Genomic DNA, 22438 nt, shown 5'->3' with positions numbered 1-22438 from the left:
CACGCTTTCAATCCCTCTCAAAACAGTTTCCTTGTCCAGCAGGAGAGGTCGCGGTGGAGCATGCGCAGAACCGGCGGCGGGCCTGCGGCATTTGTGAATGAGTGCGCAGATGCAGAGGAAAGCTGAGGAATGGTTTCACTCCTGTTGGACGCGTTTGGCCGCTGAACGTGATAGCCGGGGGTGGGAGGAGTTGATGCTGTAAGGTCCTGTTGCATAAAAGTTCAGTCTATATAGAATTTTAAAAAAATTAGTCCGGAAAAATGCACACCGGCCTTCTTCCCCTCTTATGACGCAGGACTCTGTCTCCCAGCATGCCTCGAACATCGTTGGGTTGAAATGTAGCTATCCGTTGAAAGTGTTTTCGTCCGCTACGACTGGTGGTAGTTCAAACATCTTTACAAATAAAGTCTTACAGTTATAGAAGAAAGATTTATTTATTTTCGGATGCAGAGCACACTTATTTTACCTTGATAATATATAAATAGAGCTACAAGAAGCTCGTCCATGTACGAGCCCCAGTGGCCTAATGGATAAGGCATTGGCCTCCTAAGCCAGGGATTGTGGGTTCGAGTCCCATCTGGGGTGGTTCAATTAGTTTTTTTTTTCCACCTAATAATTGCTTTATTAGTATAGATGATTTAAATTCTAGTTTATGTTGAAAGGAGATAAATAGTTTTATCAGTGTATTGTTATAGTCCAAAAGTGTAGTTATATAATCTTATTAAAAAAGGGGGTGAAAGTGGGTAAATAAATAAATTGCTCCACTTGATAGGCTGAGAGTATAACAGAAGAAAAAGCCTCAGATTTGTTTTGGCAGAGCATAAATGCTCAACCTCCTCCACCCACATCATCGGCAGAAAAAACTTCCGTGGAGAATATACAATTGCCATTATGCTAATCTTAAGTGTAGGACTGAGATGTTATATAGCAACATTGACAATTGCGTTATAGAACTTTTAAGTGGCATCTTGATTACTAGCCAACGTTTCACAGTATAAAACCCTTTCAAGGCTTCCTGACTCCCACTTTCTTCACACAGGTTGAATTGTTTGCTCGCACGCTGGTGGTGCCGGAAAGCTCGTTCCTGCCCGCTGCACCTCTGGAACACCAGGCCAGAGGAGGTAGGAGGACGGGGCAGAGTGCAGAGCGAACAAGGGAAGGAGGCTGGGTGCAGACCCGTGCAGGGGGGCTGTGTGCAGAGTCTGACAGGAGGGGGGAGGGTGGTGAGCTGGGTGCTGAGTGACAGGGGGGCTGGGTGCAGAGTCTGACAGGACATGATAGTGGTGGCGAGGAGGGAGGGAGAAATGTTACACTGGGAAGGAGGAGAGAGGACTCAAAGAAGGGAGAGATGTCAGACCACTGGAATGGGAAGGGGAGAGAGAGATGCCAGACCACAGAATGGAAGGGAAGAAGGGGAGAGAGAGATGTTAGACCTCAGGAAGAGGGAGGGAAGGAGAGAGAGAGAGAGAGAGAGACCATGGGAGAGGAGAGAGATTCCAGGCTATGGGAAGGAGAGGAGAAGATACCAGACCATATGAGGGGGGAAGGGGAAGACGGAGATGTCTGACCATGGGAGAGGGAGGAGATGGTGCACAGTAATGGGTGCAACAGAAAAGAGATAAAAATGTTCCTTATGGATAAATGGGAATAGGGGAGCAGAAAGAGGGAGAAGATGGTATACATGTATAGATGGAAAGAGAAGGCAAGGAAAAGTAGATTTTGAGAAGAAAGCAGAAAAATGGAAGAAAGTTGATTGTTAAAAGTTAATGCTAAAGATGGGATTTTAAATTACAGACCAGGGATTTTAAATTACAGTTCACTTGGGCAATACTTTTAAAATAGAACAAAAAATGACCCACCCACCCCTCCTCATCAATACTGGGCAAGTTTCTCAAATAATTGGGAGACGGATAGGTAGAAGAGGGGTCCCTTTATGACTAAAACCAGCCCTGGTTAAAGAGATATGTTAACAGTATATAATATTGGTGTGGTGGAGGTCAGTGATTTACTGGGTCGTTAGATTTGTGAGTAGAGAATGGCACCAAATTTTCCCCATCCCCGTAGGAACTCAGTTTCCCCATACCCATGAGTTTTGTGGCTGTCCCATTCCTGTAAGCTCTGCCTTAACCACACAAGCCTCCAACACTTAGGATTTTAAAGTGCTGGAGGCTTGTGCAAATGAAGACAGAGCTTGCAGGAATGGGACAGGAAAATAACTCTCCTGGACATAGGAAAATGAGTTCCCGCGGAGACGCCGGCCGGCTCCTCACTCAGAAAAGCAAGACCGTTGACAGTTCCAAATGTTATGGTAATAAAATGGATTGCTTGCTTTTTTTTTTTTTTTAAACGCCATGAAATAACAAACTGACATTTTCTAACTTCTGGGTTGTTAACCTTTACAAACAATTTGTTTTTGTAATTTTTGCTATCGTTAAAGGCTTGACGCTTTCAGTTACAGAATCGCACGGAAGAATCCGGGTCCCGCGCGACCCGGCCGCTCCTCCGCCCCACTTCCCTCGTGCGCGCGAATGGGTTGCGTCACGGCGTTCGTTCCGCCTCCTTCGCCAGTGCGTCAGGTAATGGCGGCGCCCTTGGGTTCTCCGGTTCGTACGCTCCGGGCTCTCTTTCGGGAGCTGCGCAACGCGAGCGGCTCCTCGGGGCTACTGTATCGGGACACGGCTGCCTACGGATACATCCGAGAACAGTTCCACCGCAATCGGGTAGGGGAAAGGGAATAGAGGAGCGTGCGCGTGTTAAATGATTCGAGTTTATATGAGGTTGCAACAGTTCTAGTGGGCGGATCTGAGACCCGAATACCTGGGACGGGAATGACATGGGTTCACGCCCCCGTCCCTGCAAGCTCTGTCCTTAACCGCACAGGCCTCAAACACGTATGATTTTTAAGTATTTCGAGATTTGTGCAGATGAGGACAGAGCTTGCAGGGATGGGCCAACAGGGACAGGAGTCGCGGGGACGGGGACAGTTTTGTCCCGGTGTCATTCTTTACTTGGGAGCCTAACTCGGGAGGACTCGCCTCTGGTCTAGATCAGACAGTAAAGTAGCTTCTAGTTGTTGGTGCCTTTATGTGCAAAATTGTTTATTGGTCAAAAAACTCAATCCAAAGGCACAAGATTAACAACATGCTGGTGCCCTTAAATAGAGTTTGTGGCTGATTGTCTTTTAGTTCGCTCCTTTTGTTGGTGGTTCGATTCAGTTCCTTTTCCAGCATATACTTTAAGTTATCCGGCACCCGTGAGAATTGGTAAATGCCGGATAAATGTAGTTTTTGGTTCCTTGAAAGTTACTGTTAAAAATAGGCCTATCTACTGTAATATTATGCCCCATACCAGGGGTAGGGAACTCCAGTCCTCGAGAGCCGTATTCCAGTTGGGTTTTCAGGATTTCCTCAATGAATATGCATGAGATCTATTTGCATGCACTGCTTTCAATGCATATTCATTGGGGAAATCCTGAAAACCCAACTGGAATACGGCTCTTGAGGACCGGAATTCCCTACCCCTGCCCCATACCTTTCTGGTCTGAGTCACTCGCTTCCTCTATCATTCCCCCACTTGTAGGCCCAGCATCTGTTCCTTCCTTCCTTTTTTTTCTGGGTAATTTTCTCTTCCTCACCCACTTTTGTCCAGCATCCATCCATCAACCCTCCTTTGCCCTTCATCCTGCAGGTCCAGCATCCATGTTCTTTCGCCCCCACCATACAGACTTTTGCCCCCCCCATCTCATCCCATGTCTGGCCTCTGATGGAACCCCCCCCCCTCTCGCTCCCTATTGCTGGTATTTTTTTTACCTGTGGCTCTCCCAGAGCAGCAGAGGCAGCACTGTAAACGGATTGCTTGCGGCCAGCCCCAGCAGGGCCTTTCCTCTGGCACGTTAGAAGTGACGTGGCAGAGAAGAGACCCTGCTAGGGTTGGCCACAAGCAGCCTGTTTACAGCGTTGCCTCTGCTGACTGGCTATCATTGCTGCTTTGGGGACTGAATGGAGGGAAGAAGGGAGGGGGAGGTTGTTGGGTCAGGAATGGCTGCCGCTGCAGGGAGGGAAGGAGGGCTGGGGGGTGTTTTTGGGTTACAACCAGCTGCCGCTGCTGCTTCGGGGGTTGGAGGGAAGGGGATTATCAGGTCAGGACCAGCTGCCGCTACTGCTTCGGGGGCTTGAGGGAGGGAGTTTGTTGGGTCAGGACCGGCTTCTGCTGCTGCTTCAGGGGCTGGAGGGAGGACTATAATTTTTTTTACCAGTTGGTTGAGTACAGGTTAACTGGGATTGAGGAGGAAAAAATGGTTGACTCGAATATAAGTCGGGGGCTTAATATTCAAGTGCTATGCCCTGCCAGTGTCCCCTCATCACATCCTCCCCTGCAAGGTTCTGCACTCAGCTCCCCTCTCTGCTAGGCCTCTCTGCTAGGAATACTGTCCCTCTTCCCTGCCAGGCTCTGAACACTGTCCCACCTTCCTTCCCTGTACCCTCTTCCCCCCCTAAAAAGAGCCAACATCATCACAATGGCTTGATGTCACAATGGCTTGATTGTCCTGTACTCCCCTCTGCCCTCTAACCCAGCCAGCAGTGATAGCTAGCACATGGTTCAATACCATGCACTAGCTGTCACGATTGACGATGGTGCTGTTGAATGTACCGTCACCTGAAAAAGAGGCAATCACTGCAGCTGTGCTACCAGCAGCCTGGTAGTGCAAGGCACTGTCAGGATAGGTGCTGTGGCAATTCTCCTCCCCCAATCACAAATGCTAACCTTCGACTGCACCCAATCCCTACCCCACACCTCCCAATCCAAACAAATTCCTTTCCACCAACAGCCCCTTAACTTAAACCACCTAGTGGTAGGCCGGGACAGGAGGAATCCTTCCTGTCTCCTGCCTCAGCCGACACTAACAATTACCACTGGCTGGGAGCACGAAAAGCTCGCTCCTGCGTGCTGGCCCGGGTGTGCCGCTGGCTACTACTTTTACAAAAGAGGATTTCGGCGCATACACGCTGGACCACCAGGGAACTAGGTAGGCGAGGGAGGGTGGTAATTGTTAGTGTCGGCCGGGGCAGGAGACGGGAGGGATTCCTCCTGTCCTAGCCTAAGGCAGGCCTGCAAGAAGACTGGGAGGGTTTTGGGTGGTCACTGGGGGATGACCCGAATATAAACATGGACCCCCATTTTTTGGCCCCAAAATCCCAGTTTATAGTCGAGTATATACGGTACTAAGATTGCTCCTGAGCCTATCACCTCTTAACTTCATCCTATGTCCTCTCATTCTGGAGCTTACTTTCAAATGAAAGAGACTTGTCTCGTGTGCATTTATGCCAGATAGGTACTTAAACGTCTCTATCATATCTCCCCTCACCAGCCTTTCCTCCAAAGTATACATATTGAGATCTTTAAGTCTGTCACCATACACCTTATGACAAAGACCATGGACCATTTTAGTAGCCTTTCTCTGGACCGGCGCCATCCTGTTTATATTTTTTTCAAGGTGCGATGTCTAGAATTGTACAGCATATTCTAAATAAGATCTCACCAGTCTTATACAGGGGCATGAATACCTCCTTTTTCCTACTGGCCATACTTCTCTCTATGCACCCTAGCATCCTTCTAGCTATCGCCATCACTTTTTTGACCTGTTTGGCCACCTTAAGATCATCACTCTAAGTCCCTCTCCTCTTTTGTGCACAAAAGTTCTGAACTGTGCCATTCCCTCAGGTTTTTTCAGCCCAAATGCACCACAAACTACCCCCCCCCCCCCAAATCTGTTCAGGACAGGAAATCTTTTTTTTAATGGGCACAGATGCTTAGCATTATATCTTAGTTGTCAAATTTCAGGCAATTCTTCAAGCTTTGTTAGTTCCTTCCTCATGTTATTCACACCATCAGGGATGTCTACTCTTTGTAGTTTTTGGTATCATCCGGAAAGAGGCAAATCTTACCTAACAACTCTTCAGCAATATCGCTTACAAAAATGTTAAAAAGAACAGGCCCAAGAGCCGAATCATGAAGTACATCATAGGTGACATCCCTTTACTCAGAGCGATCTCCATTGACCACTACCCTCCGTTGCATTTCACTCAACCAGTTCCTGACCCAGTCTGTCACTTTGGGGTCCATACCGAGGGCACTCTGCTTATTTATTAGATAACTGTGTGGGAACACTGTTACTGTTGAAGGCTTTGCTAAAATCTAAATACACCACATCTAGTGTATTCTATCTAATTCTCTGGTCACTCAGTCAAAGAAATGGATCAGATTGTCTGACAAGAGCTATCTCTAGTGAATCCATGTTGCATCTGGTTTTGTCATCCACTGGATTCCAGAAATGTCACTATTCTCTGTTTTTAAAGCGTTTCCATTAATTTATTTATCACAGAAGTCAAGACTTACTGGCATGTAGTTCCCTACATCCTCCTTACTTCTACTTTTGTGGAGAGGGATCCCATCTGCCTTTCTCCAGTCTTCAGGTACCATTGAAAAGGTCAGCTATGGAACCACCAGAACTTCCCCAAGTTCCTTCAGTACCCTTGGATGTACACCATCTGGCCGTATTGCTTTGTCCACTTTTAGTTTTGCTAGCTCCTTACAAACACAATCCTCTGAAAATCCATCAGGGTCTACCACACCTCCAGCCCTATTTGTGTTTGCAATACAGCCTTATCTTTATTGGCTTCTACATATTCCTCCCCTTCACCTTTGAGTCTCACAGTGCCTCTTTTTCACTTCTTCCTATCACTAATATATCAAAAAAATGTCTTGTCCCCCCCTTGTTTTACCATGTCACATATTGTTTCTTCCATGTGCATCTTTGCTTTCCTGACTACTTGACCAGCCTCTCTTAATTTTTCCAGATATTTTTGCCTGTCTTCCTCTTTCTATGATCTTTTGTAGTTTATTAAAGCTAATTTCATTTTCTTTACCTTCTCAGGTACTACTTTTGAGAACCAAATCAGCCTTCTTTTCCTCTTACTTTTACTTAAAAAATGGTTTGTTGCCCTTAAAATACCTACTTTCAGTTTTGTCCATTGCTTTCCTACTTCTCCCATATGTTCCCATTCAGATAATTCCTGACGTAATACTTCCCCTTTTACTGCTATATTAGATCATTCCATACCAAGTGGTCTAAAATAAAAAAAAAAACTGCCATTATGTTTCAGATTTTGTTCAAAATTTGTATGCAGAAATAGCACAGCATAAAAAAATGTTTCCCAAAATATCAGCTTCTCAGTTGCAATAGTCACTGAGCTAGATTCCCTTGTTTTATTTGGATGGTGGTAGCATCGTTTATCCCAGGACAAGCAGGCATGATATTCTCACATGTGGGTGACGTCATCTACGGAGCCCCGATGCGGAAGCATTTTCAAGCAAACTTGATTGAAGATTTAAGTTTGCTCTGCTGCTCCACGCATGCGTGCCTTCCTGCTCCACTAGGGGGCGCATCCCCTCATGGTCTCCAGTTCAAAATTTTCCGCTGAGCCTAGAAGTCGTGTTTTTTCAGGCTCTGCCCCAACTGCCTTCTAGCACTGCGATTTTCTTATTTTTTTCTCGATTAAGTTGCTGTGCATGAATTTTTTTTCTTATTCAACTTGTTCCTGCTTCGTTTTTGACCGACCCGGAAGCTTCCGGGTCCCCTTGGCCGCGTGGCTACTCGAGCTGCGGCCACTTTCGATTCTATGTCCCGGCCTTTGACCGACTTTAAAAAGTGCACCCGGTGCGAGCGGCTTCTTTCCATCACAGACCCGCATCGCCGGTGCATCCTCTGCCTGGGGGCCGCTCATCCAACCGACTCCTGCCCCCAGTGTGCTACTTTCCAGAGCTGGGCCCTCCGCCGAAGAAAAGCCCGCATGGCGGATCTCTTCGCCGCCGACCAACCCTCTACCTCGGCCTCGAGGTCGGCCCCGGCCTCGGCCCCGGCCTTGACCTCGGCCCCGAATACCTCGGCATCGCCTCGAGACTCGAATCCGAAGTCCTCGGGACAACAGAAAGCCTCGGCTCCGGGTAAGTCCCCTCTTCAGGTTCCGCAACAGCGAAGAAGCCAGCCTCGGGGACACCGGCGACGCATGGCGGAAGTCCCATGCTCACAGCCCCGGCGAAGCCCTCCAAGCCTTCGGGCCGTGCCTCCACCACACGGGAATACTCTGATACGAGGTTGCCCCCGGTGGAGCGCACCGAGGCAGTGGACATGCCCTCGATGCTGTCCGTGCCCGTTTTCCAGGACCTACTCCGAGCGATGATTTAATCGGAGCTGTCCGCTGCAATGGCCCATCTACAACCGGCCTCGACCCCGCATGTGCCAGACCAGCCTGAGCCTCGCGTCGAGCCACCTCGAGGAAAAGCGCGCAAGCTTCGCCGCATCCCATCCTCCTCGGACTCCTCGCCGAGACGCCCGAGGCGCTCTCCCTCTACAGACTGCCGCGGGGCAAAACGTCGTGCTAAAACGACAGAAACCTCGAACCGCCGTACCTCCAAGAAGGCCCGAGGTTCCCCCACTCTACGAGGCCATTCACCTACACCTCGTACGGGACCGCTGAGGGTGACGGAGCTATCACTCTCCAACCCGCGCATCCTCCGAACTCCCCCTCGGACCGGGGTTCCGATCCGAGGTTTCAGACTCTCACCGAGGGAGTCCGGGTCGAGGTCACCGATTCGTCATCGATCGGTACCCCGAACCCCGGCATCGTCTCCGAGGGGCTCCTCGAGACGTCGGAGATCCACGACCCCGGAACACTTTCACAGTGCTTCCCCGGTCTCGGAGCGTGGATCGGAGCAGGAGCCTCGATACTCGAGGGAAGCCTCCCCATCCTTCTCCACCTGACGGAGGTCTCGTTCACCGACCCCGCAAGGGGCCTCTGGAACATCCCACCCATCCTTCTCTCGCTTTGTCCAGGACATGGGCCACGCTTTGGACTTAGACCTCCAGTCCGACTCCAGATACTCTAAAGAGTACCTAGCGGAGCTGGATATGCCATCACTGCCCAGAGAGTCCCTCCGCTTACTGCCTAACCCGGTACTCCAACAGGCTTTCTTCAGAAACCTCGAGACCCCCTATATGGTCACAGCAGTACCCTCCAAAATGGAGGCTAAGTACCGTACAGTACCCTTCCCGGGATTTGAACAACCGCAGCTCTTCTACCAGTCGCTGTTGGTAGAATCCTCCTTGAAGAAGGCTCACCCCTCCAGGGTCTCAGCGGCGGTTCCCCCAGGCCGAGAAGGCCGAACCCTAGACAAGTTCGGCAGGAGACTATATCAAAATGCGATGATGGCCTCTAGGGTGCAAAGCTACACTTTCACCTTCACATCCTATCTCAAACATCTCATTGGACTACTGAGAGCCTTTGAGACTGACTTACTGGCCTCCCGCCAAGGAGCGTTTAGCCTGCTTGCAGAGTCCCTCTCCAACCTACGCTTCCATCTATTTCATGCGGCCTACGATGGCTTCGAACTCTCCTCCAGAGAGGCAGCCTTTGCTATCGCCATGCGCCGACTAGCTTGGTTGCGCCTGGTCGACATGGACCCCAACTTACAGGACCGGTTGGCTAACCTCCCCTGCGTGGGTAAAGAACTGTTCGATGACACTATCGAGGCGGCTACAAAACGCCTCTCCGAACACGAACGCTCGTTTGCCTCCCTCGTGTGGCAAAAGCCTAAACCGCCCACGTCCAGGCCGTTCAGGGCCCCTCTGTGCCGCTACCCACAAAAATCCACTCCTGCCTTCTCGCGGCCTCCGCCCAGGCGCCCGCAAGCCCACCATCGGACCCCGCCCAAGTCCCAACCGCCTTCGACTACCAAACCGTCCCCGTCCTTTTGACGGGATACGCGGAAGGGGGCGGGCCCCCTCCGCCGTAGTCCCAGGCCTCCTTCCCATCGGGGGTCGCCTAAAAGTCTTTTACCCTCGCTGGGAACAAGTTACGTCGGACGCATGGGTCCTTGGCATGATCTCATCAGGATACTCTCTCAACTTTCGGGCCATTCCTCCAGACAACCTCCCAAGGAATTGCCCTCCCAACCGGACGCAGCTACCCCTACTCCTCTCCGAAGCTCGAGATCTGCTTCACCTGAGAGCAGTGGAGGAGGTTCCCCCCGGCCAACGGGGGAAGGGCTTCTACTCCCGTTACTTCCTGGTACCGAAAAAAACGGGAGACCTTCGCCCAATACTAGACTTGAGATGCCTCAACAAATTTCTGGTACGGGAAAAATTTCGGATGCTTTCCCTGCCAACCCTCTACCCCCTGATCGACAAGGGCGACTGGCTCTGCTCCCTCGATCTGAAGGAGGCGTACACACATGTTCCAGTGCACCCCGCTCACCGCAAGTTCTTGCATTTTCAGGTGGGAGACCTGCACCTGCAATACCGAGTCCTCCCCTTCGGCCTAGCATCGTCACCTCGGGTCTTCACCAAATGCCTCGTGGTGGTCGCAGCTACCTTACGCTCCCAGGGTCTTCAGGTTTTCCCCTACCTGGACGACTGGCTCATCAAAGCCCCGTCCAGGGAAGGGGTTATCTCAGCGACCCAACAGACTATTATCTACCTACAGAGTCTGGGGTTCGAGATAAACTTCCCAAAATCCCAACTACGCCCCTCGCAGTCCCTACAATTCATCGGGGCCACGCTGGACACGGTTCGCCTCCGTTCCTTCCTCCCCCCTCCGTGTCTAGAGGCGTTAGTAAGTCTGAGCCGAAGGATCTCACTGATGACCTCGGTATCAGCTCGACAGATGATGACTCTCCTGGGCCACATGGCCTCCACCGTCCATGTCACACCCTTCGCCCGTCTCCATCTGAGAATCCCTCAATGGACCCTGGCCTCTCAATGGCGTCAAGACCGGGACCTGATCGATCGTCCCGTGACAGTGACTCCTTCCTTGCAATGATCGCTCCGCTGGTGGGCCGACTCTTCAAATCTTTCCAAAGGTTTGCTGTTCCTCGCCCCTCCTCACAGCAAGGTACTCACCACAGACTCGTCGGAGTACGCTTGGGGAGCCCACCTGGACGGCCTCCGCACTCAGGGGATGTGGTCAGCAGAAGACTGCCGCTGTCACATCAACGTGCTAGAGCTCCGGGCCATCTATCTTGCAGCTGTAGCTTTTCAACATCTGCTTCACGACCGGGTGGTTCTCATCCGAACCGACAACCAGGTAGCAATGTACTACGTAAACAAACAAGGAGGGACAGGGTCTTGGTCCCTCTGTCGGGAAGCCATGCGCCTCTGGAAATGGGCAATCTCCAACAACACCTTCCTTCGAGCGGTGTACATACAAGGAGAACAAAACTGTCTGGCGGACAGACTCAGCCGCCTCCTCCAGCCACACGAGTGGTCACTGTACTCTCAGACCCTACGACAGGTGTTCGAAAAGTGGGGTTTGTCGCAAATAGATCTGTTTGCATCCCCCCACAATCACAAACTGCCCCTCTTCTGCTCCCGGATACACTCCCCGGACCGACTCGAGGCCGACGCCTTCCTCCTCGACTGGGAGGGAAGGTTTCTGTACGCGTTCCCGCCGTTCCCTCTGATCCTGCGGACGCTGGTCCACCTGAAAATGGTGAAAGCCACCCTGATCCTGATTGCCCCTCGCTGGCCACGCCAGCCTTGGTTTTCCCTTCTACTTCAACTCAGTGTCAGAGATCCACTGCCTCTGCCTCGGTTTCTCTCTCTACTATCACAGAGTCAGGGTTCGCTGTTACATCCCAATCTTCAATCTCTTCATCTGAATGCTTGGTTTCTTTCCCCCTGACTTCTCTCCCCGTGTCTCAATCAGTCAAGGAGATATTGGAGGCCTCTAGAAAGACCTCGACGAGAACCTGCTATTCTCAAAAGCGGACCAGATTCTTAGCCTGGTGCTCCTCTCACAGCCATGACCCGGTGTCGGTCCCTGTCCCTCTGGTCCTTGACTATTTACTTCAATTATCTCATTCCGGCCTAAAGACCAACTCCATTTGAGTACATCTCAGTGCGATTGTGGCCTTTCATCAGCCTCTGGAAGGAAAAGCCCTCTCGCTCCACCCCTTAGTCTCTCGCTTCATGAAGGGTCTTCTGAATATCCACCCTCCTCTCAAACCCCCTCCGGAGGTTTGGGACCTTAACGTGGTTCTGGCTCAACTAATGAAACCTCCATTTGAGCCCCTAGACAAATGCCATCCTAAATTCCTCACGTGGAAGGTGATTTTCCTGCTTGCACTCACTTCCGCCCGGCGAGTTAGTGAGCTACAGGCTCTGGTAGCGGACCCACCCTTCACTGTTTTCCACCATGACAAGGTAGTACTCCGCACACATCCAAAGTTCCTGCCTAAAGTAGTGTCTGATTTCACTGCACAACAAAGTTTTTGCTTCCTGAACACTGCTGGGTGTTTCTTATAGAATTTTGGGTGCTGATCATGAATATTACATCAAAAATTACCCATCACGTACCATTTCAGAGAAATCTTCAATTTTGTCGTGATTTTTTCTTATATTTGGATGCAAACAATTTTTTCTCCCATAAGTGTCTTATCAACAACGGTTTGTGCCGCCTGGGTATGTCCATGCATAAAATCTAGCCAGGTTGGAAGCTGTTTTATGGAAGATGACATCCTGGGCATGTCTGGGCAGGTCTGAACGAGCTTGCGCTGTCTCACCATGCTATAATGGTGGCTTCCATACACCGATCCTGCTCATTTGGTTAATATAGATAGTCCGTGTGTGTATATAGTATCAGTATAGTAAAGTATAGTAGTATAGTAGCTGTAGCAATATAACAGTAAGTAAGCTTGATGCTATAGACGTTTTGGTGTCGGGCAATATGTCTCGTCGGTGTCGTAACAGCCGCGACACATTCTGCTATATCTGTGGGGAATATACACTTACGCCTCAGAGACGTTCGATGACTGCCCTTGTAAAGAAAGCCTATCATCTGTATTTTGGCTGCAAAATAGGTGATCAAGACAAGCAATGGGCGCCTCACATTTGCTGTGCGACATGTGCTGTTAGTCTGAGAGCCTGGCTCAGAGGTACTCGAAAGACGATGCCATTTGCTGTTCCGATGATATGGCGAGAACAGAAAGACCATGTGACGGACTGTTATTTCTGTTTGACTAATGTGTCTGGTTTCTCTGCCAAAAACAAGAAGTCAATTGAATATCCTAATCTGCCTTCAGCAATGAGACCCATGCCACATGATGACAGTCTTCCAGTTCCGAAACCACCAGAGGATTGGACCTTAGACGAACCAGATGAAGAAACTGCAGTGCAGGGTTCTAACAGTGACATTGACCCGGATTTTGAACCATCCTCATCAGGCGATCCACATCTGATAACACAGTCCGAATTGAACGATTTGGTCAGAGATTTGGGTCTGTCAAAAGCAAAAGCTGAGCTGCTAGGTTCGAGACTGCAGGAATGGTGTTTGCTATCACCAGGTACGAAAATTTCTGTGTTTCGAGACCGGCATCATGATATAACCAAATTTTTTGCACAAGTCGACAGTCTCTGTTTCTGTTGTGACATTGAAGGATTGTTCTCGGTCTTTGGTTGTGATCACAACCCGGAAGAGTGGCGTCTTTTCATTGATTCGTCAATGTTAAGCCTGAAAGCTGTTCTGTTGCACAATGGCAACGTTTATCCTTCAGTACCTGTTGGCTATGCAGCACATATGAAAGAAACATATGAGAATATGGAAATGTTACTAAAGTATGTCCAGTATACCAGGTATAACTGGAATATCTGTGGAGACCTCAAAGTCGTTGCTCTGTTACTAGGACTGCAGCTTGGCTATACAAAGTACTGCTGTTTCATCTGCGAATGGGACAGCCGAGACAGAGAGTCGCACTATTCTAGAAAGAACTGGCCACTCCGTAAAAAGTTAGTTCCAGGACAGAAAAATGTAGCACATGAATCGCTTGTTGACCCGACAAAGATATTTTTGCCTCCTCTTCACATTAAACTGGGACTCATGAAGAATTTTGTGAAAGCAATGAACAAGGAAGGGGAAGGTTTTCGTTATTTAAGACAGATGTTCCCAAGAATAACTGATGCCAAGATCAAAGAGGGTATTTTTGTTGGCCCCCAGATCAGACATGTTATGAGTGACAAGCGATTTGAAGATCTGTTAGTTGGGCCGGAAAAAATTGGCTGGAAAGCCTTGAAAGACGTTGTTGACAATTTTCTGGGCAATTACAGAGCCCCAAACTACATTCAGCTGGTAGACAAACTTCTCAAAGCATACAAGAGAATGAAGTGCAATATGTCACTCAAGATTCATTTCCTCCATTCACACTTGGACTTCTTCCCCGCAAATCTCGGTGCTGTGAGTGACGAGCACGGTGAAAGGTTTCATCAAGACATAGCTACGATGGAGAAACGATACCAGGGCAATTGGAATCCGTCAATGCTTGCCGACTATTGTTGGATGCTACAACGTGATGCACCAGACACTGAATATAAAAGAAACTCGGGAGCAAAACACTTTTAATTCTGTTTCATTTAGTCGCTTGTGCGAAACGTAAACTTGACTATATATTTTATTGTCAGTAAACATAAAAATGTCTATTTCTCATAGTTCTTACGTGATGCAGTAAAACCAAAACCATATTTGAGCATACCAAGTTGGTACCTGTCATAATCACCAAAAACTTTTCAGGAATCAAGACTTAACCAAAAAATTGTTTCACCTCAATCAGTCCATCGTCTTGCCCGTGTTTTTTCCCAAGCCCCACTCTCACCCCGGAGAGGTGGCGCTTCACACTCTTGACTGTAAGAGAGCGTTGGTCTTTTACCTCCAACGCACTCAACCACACCGGAAAGTCCCACAATTATTTTTGTCCTTTGACCCAAACCGGTTAGGCCACCCAGTTTCCAAGCGCACCTTGTCCAACTGGTTGGCCGATTGCATCACCTTTTGCTACGCTCAGGCTGGTCTCGCGCTGCATGGTCGAGTAACGGGACACAAGGTCCGAGCGATGGCAGCCTCCGTAGCGTTCCTCAGGTCCACACCTATTGAGGAAATCTGCAAGGCAGGCCAATCGGGTTTTCAGGCTAGCCCTAATGAATATGCATGAGAGAGATTTGCATATGATGGAAGTGATAGGCATGCAAATTTGCTTCATGCATATTCATTAGGGCTAGCCTGAAAACCCAATTGGCCTGGTGTTCCTCCAGGACAGGGTTGGGAACCACTGCTGTAGGGGTAGAGCAGTGGTCTCAAACTCGTGGCTCGCCAGGTACTATTTTGAGGCTCAGTATTATAAAGAATGATTCTTTATGGAAAACTTGTGCCTTAAGGCCCCGATTCTGTAAACTACGTCTAGTTTTAGGCGTGCTTTAGACGTCCTCGTGGCGCAAGTTCCAATCAGCGTTACTTAGGTGTCGGGTAGGTGCCTGATACCCATTTTTTTTAAAAAATCCACTTTTTCCTGATATAGATGCTGGATAGATGTCCTTACGACGTTAAGTTATATTATGTGTTTTTTACTGATTTGTTATTATTTCAGGATTGTAAGCTTTAACATAATAAACCCAAAGTATACCATCATTAAAAGGATAATAAAAACACAGTATACCATGTTTAAAAGGATATTTATAATATATTAGTTTCAGTGGGAGTTGATCTGGGAACATCAGTGTGCATATTGAAAAAATGTGACATTCTTACACACTAACCTTCACTCTAATCCGCTGTGCTAGACAATGAGCCATACAATAATAGCAATTCTGATTTGATTATACTGCGGTTCATAGTCAGTTGCGCGTGAGATACCAGCGCGCCACCAATCGAGCGCTGATAATTCAGCGCAAGAAAGAAGCGCGCCGCAGGAAAACTTAGTTTTAAAGACCTCCGAAGTGGGGTGTGAGTGGGGAACCCCCCACTTTACTGTATAGTGCTTGCACTGCTGTTGGAGGGGGGGGGTTGGGGGGTTAGAACCCTCCATTATAGAGAAAACAGAACTTTTTCCAATTTTTCTCTATAATGTTCCCCCCCCAACGGCAGCACAAACACTATGGAGTAAAGTGGAGGGGTTCCCCCTAGTGCTGCCCAATTCAGGAAAATAAATTTCAATTCGATTCAGCCTACTGAATTGGTTTTTCGATTTGATTTTCCTGCCCAATTGGGTGTTTTGTTTTTTTTTGCAAACATCCTGGTGGGTTTATTTTATAAATCACTGTTGTACTAATCACCTTTGTTTTACTTCAAACTCTAATTTCAACACAAAGCTGATGTGGTTAAGTGAACACTCAGACCCGCAGCTGAGGTCCGGTGAAACAAGTTATCGGAGCAGCTGTTAAGGAGACCATCATAGTTGTTCACAGTCTCCTCCACCAGACAAAGACTAAATAACAACAAATAAATTTAAAATAAAATAAATTTAACAACAACTTAACTTTGAATGGTGTAGATGATACACAAAACTGCTCCGGGCTCCTCTGTTTATTCACAATACCGACCCCCCAACCTAGGTTTCACCCGCTGGCTTCTTCAGGAGGGGTACTACAATTACAAGATGACTCAAATCAACACTATACCACACAGCTTACTAGCTTAATAAACAGTACATTTTGAAATACTCAATATGCACACTCTCTCTGCGACTTACTGGCACAAACACTCCATACTGCACACACACGCACTGCTGACAAGAGGAACTTCCCAGCAGGCCACGCTTTAAATACACTCCCCTTTTACTACCTACTACGTCATCACTCCTTACATCATGAGTGAAAGATTATAATTGAAACCATTCAATATCATTATTTAATCCTGCGGGGGCCAGGGTATGCCATTGGAATATAAACTTCTGCTCTAAATAAAGAAGATGTTGAGTAATATTTCCAGATTCTTTATAAGCACACATAAGAACAGTGTATTGTAATTCCTCAATGGAGTGCTGTTACTCAATCCAATGGCTCACCAAGGGGGCAGTAACACGTTTGCATCTTATATTGCTCAAATGTTCGGCAATGCGAATTTTAATAGCACGCCGAGTATGTCCTATGTAATATAGCCTACAAGAGCAAATAATGCAATATATTACTGCAGATGACAAACAATTAGTACCTGTTCTTAGATAAAATTTCTTGCCCCCTGTTTGAGGAATTACCTCTTGGTCAGTGTTGAGGACATGAGGGCAATACACACACTGATGACAACGTACGTGAGGACCCTCTCTGTTGTTAAATTTATTTTATTTTCTTTTAAGTTTATTTGTTGTTGTTATTTAGTCTTTGTCTGGTGGAGGAGACTGTGAATAACTATGATGGTCTCCTTAACAGCTGCTCCGAGAACTTGTTTCACCGGACCTCAGGTGCGGGTCTGAGTGTTCATTTAACCACATCAGCTTTGTGTTGAAATTAGAGTTTGAAGTAAAACAAAGGTGATTAGTACAACAGTGATTTATAAGTATCACCTTGGATAAATATATTCCCTTGCTGTTTTTTGGGTTTAGTTTATAGCCTTTTCACCCCTTTTATAGCCTCTTCGCCTTCTCCTAATCACACTGGCGCTGTGTTGTAAACAAAATAAACAAACAAAAAAGACTTTTCCTCTCTCTCTTAAATCCTAGCTCACATTTGCAGTCTAACACCAGCTCTGGCAGGATACACGTTTCAAATCTGACATATTATAATCACAAAAGGGAAAATATAATTCATTTTTCTACCTTTTGTTGCCTGGTCATTCAAATCTTGTTGGTCTCAGGCTCTAGTTGACTTTTGATAACTGCTTGCCAGGGTCTCCTCCTTTCTTCTTTCTCCGTTCTAACAATCCATCTGCCATCTCTGTCCTCCCCTTCCGTTTTCCTTCTATCCCCCGGAGGTCTGGCATCTTTCTTTTTTTTTTGTCTCCATCCACAGATCCATCTTTTCTTAACTACCATCCAGCATCTCTCTCTCAATTAGTTTTTCTACCTTTTGTTGCCTGGTCATTCAAATCTTGTTGGTCCCAGGCTCTGGTTGTCTTCTGATAACTGCTTGCCAGGGTCTCCTTCTTTCTTCTTTCTCCTTTCTAACAATCCATCTGCCATCTCTGTCCTCCCCTTCCGTTTTCCTTCCATCCCCCGGAGGTCTGGCATCTTTCTTTTTTTTCGTCTCCATCCACAGATCCATCTTTTCTTAACTACCCTTTCATCCAGCATCTCTCTCTCCTTCCCATCACCCCAGGGTCCACCATCTCTCCCTTTCGTTTCCCAACTACCCTCCTATCCAGTATCTCTATGCCCCCCCTCCACACCATCCCTTGTGTCCAACTTCTCTCCCTTTCTGTTCCTTCCCTCCCTAAATCCCATTGTCCATCATCTCTCTTCCTCTCCTCTATTTTCAGACCCATTATTTCTTCCCCCCCAAAGTCCGGCATATGCACGTCTCTTTGAACCCCCCCTTCCCTCCCTCCCTCCCTCCGTGTACTTCTACACCAGGGCCCTCCTCCCCTGGTCTGTCCCCCCCTCGAAGGCTTACATCCCTCCCGAAGACCTGCCTGCCTGTCCCCCCTGATGTCAGAGAAGGGGCGGGACCGCAGCAAAGAGAAGACGCTCCGAAGCCGTTCAGCAGCTTGCAAAGATCGCTAGCACCAGCGATCTTATTGCAGGCTGTTGAAGTTAAGAAAATTGATTCGGGAGGCCAGTGGGGAAGACGAAGAGCACAGCAACGGGAGGCCAGCGGGTAAGCCACTTCCCGACTGACCCTCCCCACTCGCCCTCTAAAGCAGGAGCGGCAGGCCAGCAAAAGGCAGCGCTGCCACTCCTGCTTTAGAGGGCGAGTGTGGAGGGTCAGTCAATGAATCGGGAAGCCGATTTTTTGGCGGGGCAAATCTATTAGAATCGATTCACCCAAAATGAATCGGTGATTCGATTCGAATCGGGCAGCACTAGTTCCCCCCCACACCCCCCGTCGGAGCTCTTTAAAACTAAGTTTTCCTGCGGCGCACTTCTTTCTTGCGCCGAATTGTCAGCACACTGGTGTCTGGTGCATGATTATTCCGTCACCTATACTGCTCCTTATAAGTAGTGAATGGCAGTTAATTCGCTAGGAGACAGAACAAGGTAAATCTCACTGCCCTGTTATATCCTTTTTCTTCATTATTTCAGAATTGCATACTTCAACAGTATAAAAACAAAAAAAGTCACAAAGTATGCCATGTTTAAAAGGATAAGTGTAAGATTACTTTTTGACTGAGAGGTACCGAGTGGGAGTTGAACTGGAAACATCAGCGTAGAAGGGTGGAAACTTCACTCCTGTGCTACAGAGAAACTGGTATAGTAATCCCAAAACACTGTGGCCATGACCTTTCCTGTTGACTTTTGGGTCTTGAATTTCCTTGGCCTTGGAGAATCTGAGTGCTGGCATTGTATGGTCTGTCATTTTGTCTCAGTATCATAGTGGTATAACATGTTAGCATGTTTCATCAACATTAACTAATCGTTCCAAAAAGTTGGCACCAGCTCACTGAAAATGCTGCAAAATCAACTTGGAAGTGTCCACTCAACGACATTTCTCGTCAGCATTCAAACATTTGGGCACCCACTTGGCTGACAGCTTCTGCATACCCAGCTGCTCATGGATTAAACACCCAATAGATTTCCTGGATATCTGTAATGTCTCAGCAATAGTTTTAGCTAATACTCACCGATCTGCCAAAATCAGGTCATGGACATGGTCAACAATTTTAGGAGTTAACATCGTTTGAGGACTCACAGATCTTGTTGTATCTTCGGTCTCAAAAACTCTACGCTGAAAGTTTGCACACCATTGTGGAGTATGATGTTTGCATCATACATTAATGGGTTTTCTTTGGAATTTTCTTCTGCAGAAATAGGAACTTCATGATGGCTTGGAGTTCCACATTTGAAAATTCCACTCTTTTCGTTGATATGGTTCAATGAATGATCTGAAACAATGTTAAAAACAGCATTACGATTCTGCAAATTGGCACTTTGCAAAATAAAATAACATTCTTTTCAGCTACAGTGACAAAATAATACTCAGAGTTTAGGAAGTTGGTTGGGCTGAGAACTTTTCAGTGCTCCTTTGTATACTGTCTGCATATGATCTCTAGACTTTTCTGGTTAGCCTATATTTTTTGTAGATGTTTTGATAGAGATTTAATTCACTTATGGTCAGGAATTATTGTCTGGGCCTCCTGGAAGAAAAGACTTCAGTAAGTTTCCCATCAAGGCATTGGCCTTCCCATTAAAGCTGCAAAATGTGTGGATTTACAGAAAGTAGCTCTGATAACAGGAAAGGTCCAAAGGGAGTACCGTACTTGATACCAGTTTTTTCCAGTCAAATTAAGCCTGGGGCTGAAATGAGCTTTCATTGTTGGATTCATTCTTTCTGTTTGCTGTGCTGGGAGATAAAGGATATGTACTTTGTCTTGATCTGCTGAGAAAGAAAAGCTGGACCATTGTCAGGATCAATAACCTTAGGCATTCCCAGGCATGTAAAAAATTGCGTAGTTAGGACTTCCTTATTGAGTACCTTATTGAGAATGCTGCTACCCACTGAGAAAAGGAATCAACCACAGTGAGTAAAAACCTATTTCTATAGCGTCCCTCCAGACAGGCACAGATAACTGGGTTATGCACCTCCACTAGCAGGTGGAGACAGAACATTTGACATTTATTTATTTTCCACATATCCTACAATTCTATGCTGATTACAAATTATTCAAGTACTCAAGCATTTTTCCCTATCTGTCTCGGTGGGCTCTCACTCTAATGTACCTGGGGCACTAGGGGATTAAGTGACTTCCCATGGTCACAAGGAGCAGTGTGGGATTTGAACTAACAACCCCAGGGGCCTGGGGCTGTAGCTCTAACCACTGCACCACACACTCCCCAAGTCAGAGCTACTGACTTGGCTGTGCAGTCTCTCCTACAGGTAGAGGTGGTGAGTTTTTGCAGTCTCTTTGCTTCCTATGCCTGGAGGGGGTTTTGTTTAGCCTTTTTTTTTTTCCTCGCTTGGAATTCTTTGTCTAGTTTAAAATTTTTTTATCATATCATCTCTCGCAGTACTAATTTTAATTCTCTTTTAAACTAAACTAAACTTTAGGCTTATATACCGCATCTTTAGGGGAATTCCCGTTGAAATGGGCTGAATCTTCTTTTTGTTATTTGGGGATCCAGTTATCCATGAATTTTCAGCAGCTTTACCGTTTGAATATGGATCGTCTGCTTTCCGTTACCAGCTCAGTTTTGGCTACATGGCAGGAGTTGCCGCTTTTGTTGATGGGGAGGGTGCACCGTTTTCGGATGGTTTTGTTCGCTAAATGGCTCTATGTTCTCCAGAAGCTTCCCTTATGTCTCCTGCAGAAAGATATACGGGCTTTATATTCCTTGTTATTGAAGGGGCTTTTTTTGGGGGGGCAGAAATCTAAGATGCGCTGGCATTTCTTGTTGGGCTCCTGGGATTGGGGGGGGGTTTCGGGGTGCCAAATATTACTCTATATATTGTCTCTTGCAGCATATTTTGGATTGGGTTTTGGGTACTGCTAGGTATGCTGATATTTCTCTTGAATAGTATTATTTTTATCCTGTTCACCTTCTTTCTTTTCTCTATGCTCAGCTGGCAGAGGTGCCACACCCATGCAGATATAGTGTCCTATTTAGACCTCGTTGGGTGGTGTGGCGGCAGTTGCTTCCACTGTGGCATCAGGATCCTCATGTCAGTGTTTTGCTGCCTTTGGAGAGTAATCTCTCCTTTTCCCCAGGGATGGCTCCTTCTGTTTTTGGTAGATGGAGGGCTGGGGGCTTCGAGTATCTTTTCCACATCTTGCGGGACAATGGGATGCTCCTGTCCCGTGCTGAGTTGCTGCAAAGGGATGTTTCCCCTCCTGGACTTGTTTATGCCCATTGTCAACTGACGTATTACATGGGGTCTCTGCCTAGAGGTTCTTTATCTTTGGATTTTGGGATCCGCTTTTGTAACTTTTTAGAAGTGGAGGTGGATCCGGAGGCCAAAGTCTTGGTTTCTTTTTTTTTCCATAGACAGCTTAGTGACCTTGGTCCATCTTGGGATTTTTCTATCATAATGGAGGCTTGGCAACGGGATTTACAGAGGGAACTTGGAGGGGACCTCTTGCTCATAGCTCTTAAACGTATTCCTGCTCTTGTGCATAATGTTGAACTCAGGGAATGCCACTATAGAACCCTTTTGAGAGCGTATGTTTCCCAGAATGTGCTTTCACTTTAAGTGAATTTTTGAAACTTCTCATTTAATTATTGTGCCATATGCCAAAAGATTATTTTTTTTTCACAATAGAACCATCTGTACATTGTTGTTAACTAACCACAAAAGCACTTCTAAAGACTGTCAGAATTTTAAATGATTTGTATTTCTGGTTGAGATTCTTAGTATTGCTGCAAACGGACCACAAAGGCAACCTGCTCTCAGTACTGTGCTGAAGCAGAGCTATAGGAGTAGAGAATGATATAGGGACTTTTGGGTACCTACAAAAAAAAAGAAGACTTTTAC

At 47.2% G+C, this 22438-nt stretch overlaps 1 protein-coding gene and 1 non-coding gene across 3 annotated transcripts in view; both read left to right on the top strand.

The window, feature by feature from the left end:
• The first annotated feature begins 77 nt into the window (after positions 1–77).
• Positions 78–22438, top strand: part of FMC1 (formation of mitochondrial complex V assembly factor 1 homolog) — a 53993-nt gene continuing 31632 nt past the window's right edge. Inside the window, exons 1-2 of one of the 2 annotated variants that reach the window (XM_033935187.1) lie at positions 78–198; positions 1040–1121. In XM_033935187.1, coding sequence (XP_033791078.1) covers positions 98–198; positions 1040–1121 — 183 coding nt within the window. In that variant the 5' untranslated portion in view covers positions 78–97. Of the gene's footprint in view, positions 199–1039; positions 1122–2534; positions 2721–22438 lie in introns of those variants that run through there. The other variant, XM_033935186.1, reaches the window with a different exon arrangement.
• On the top strand, positions 513–585 carry TRNAR-CCU. The gene has a single exon. It is a non-coding gene; the product is annotated as a tRNA-Arg (tRNA).

Source organism: Geotrypetes seraphini, chromosome 2 (assembly GCF_902459505.1).
Source record: "Geotrypetes seraphini chromosome 2, aGeoSer1.1, whole genome shotgun sequence".
Lineage (NCBI taxonomy): Eukaryota > Metazoa > Chordata > Amphibia > Gymnophiona > Dermophiidae > Geotrypetes > Geotrypetes seraphini.
This window is presented reverse-complemented; position numbering and strand designations above follow the sequence as displayed.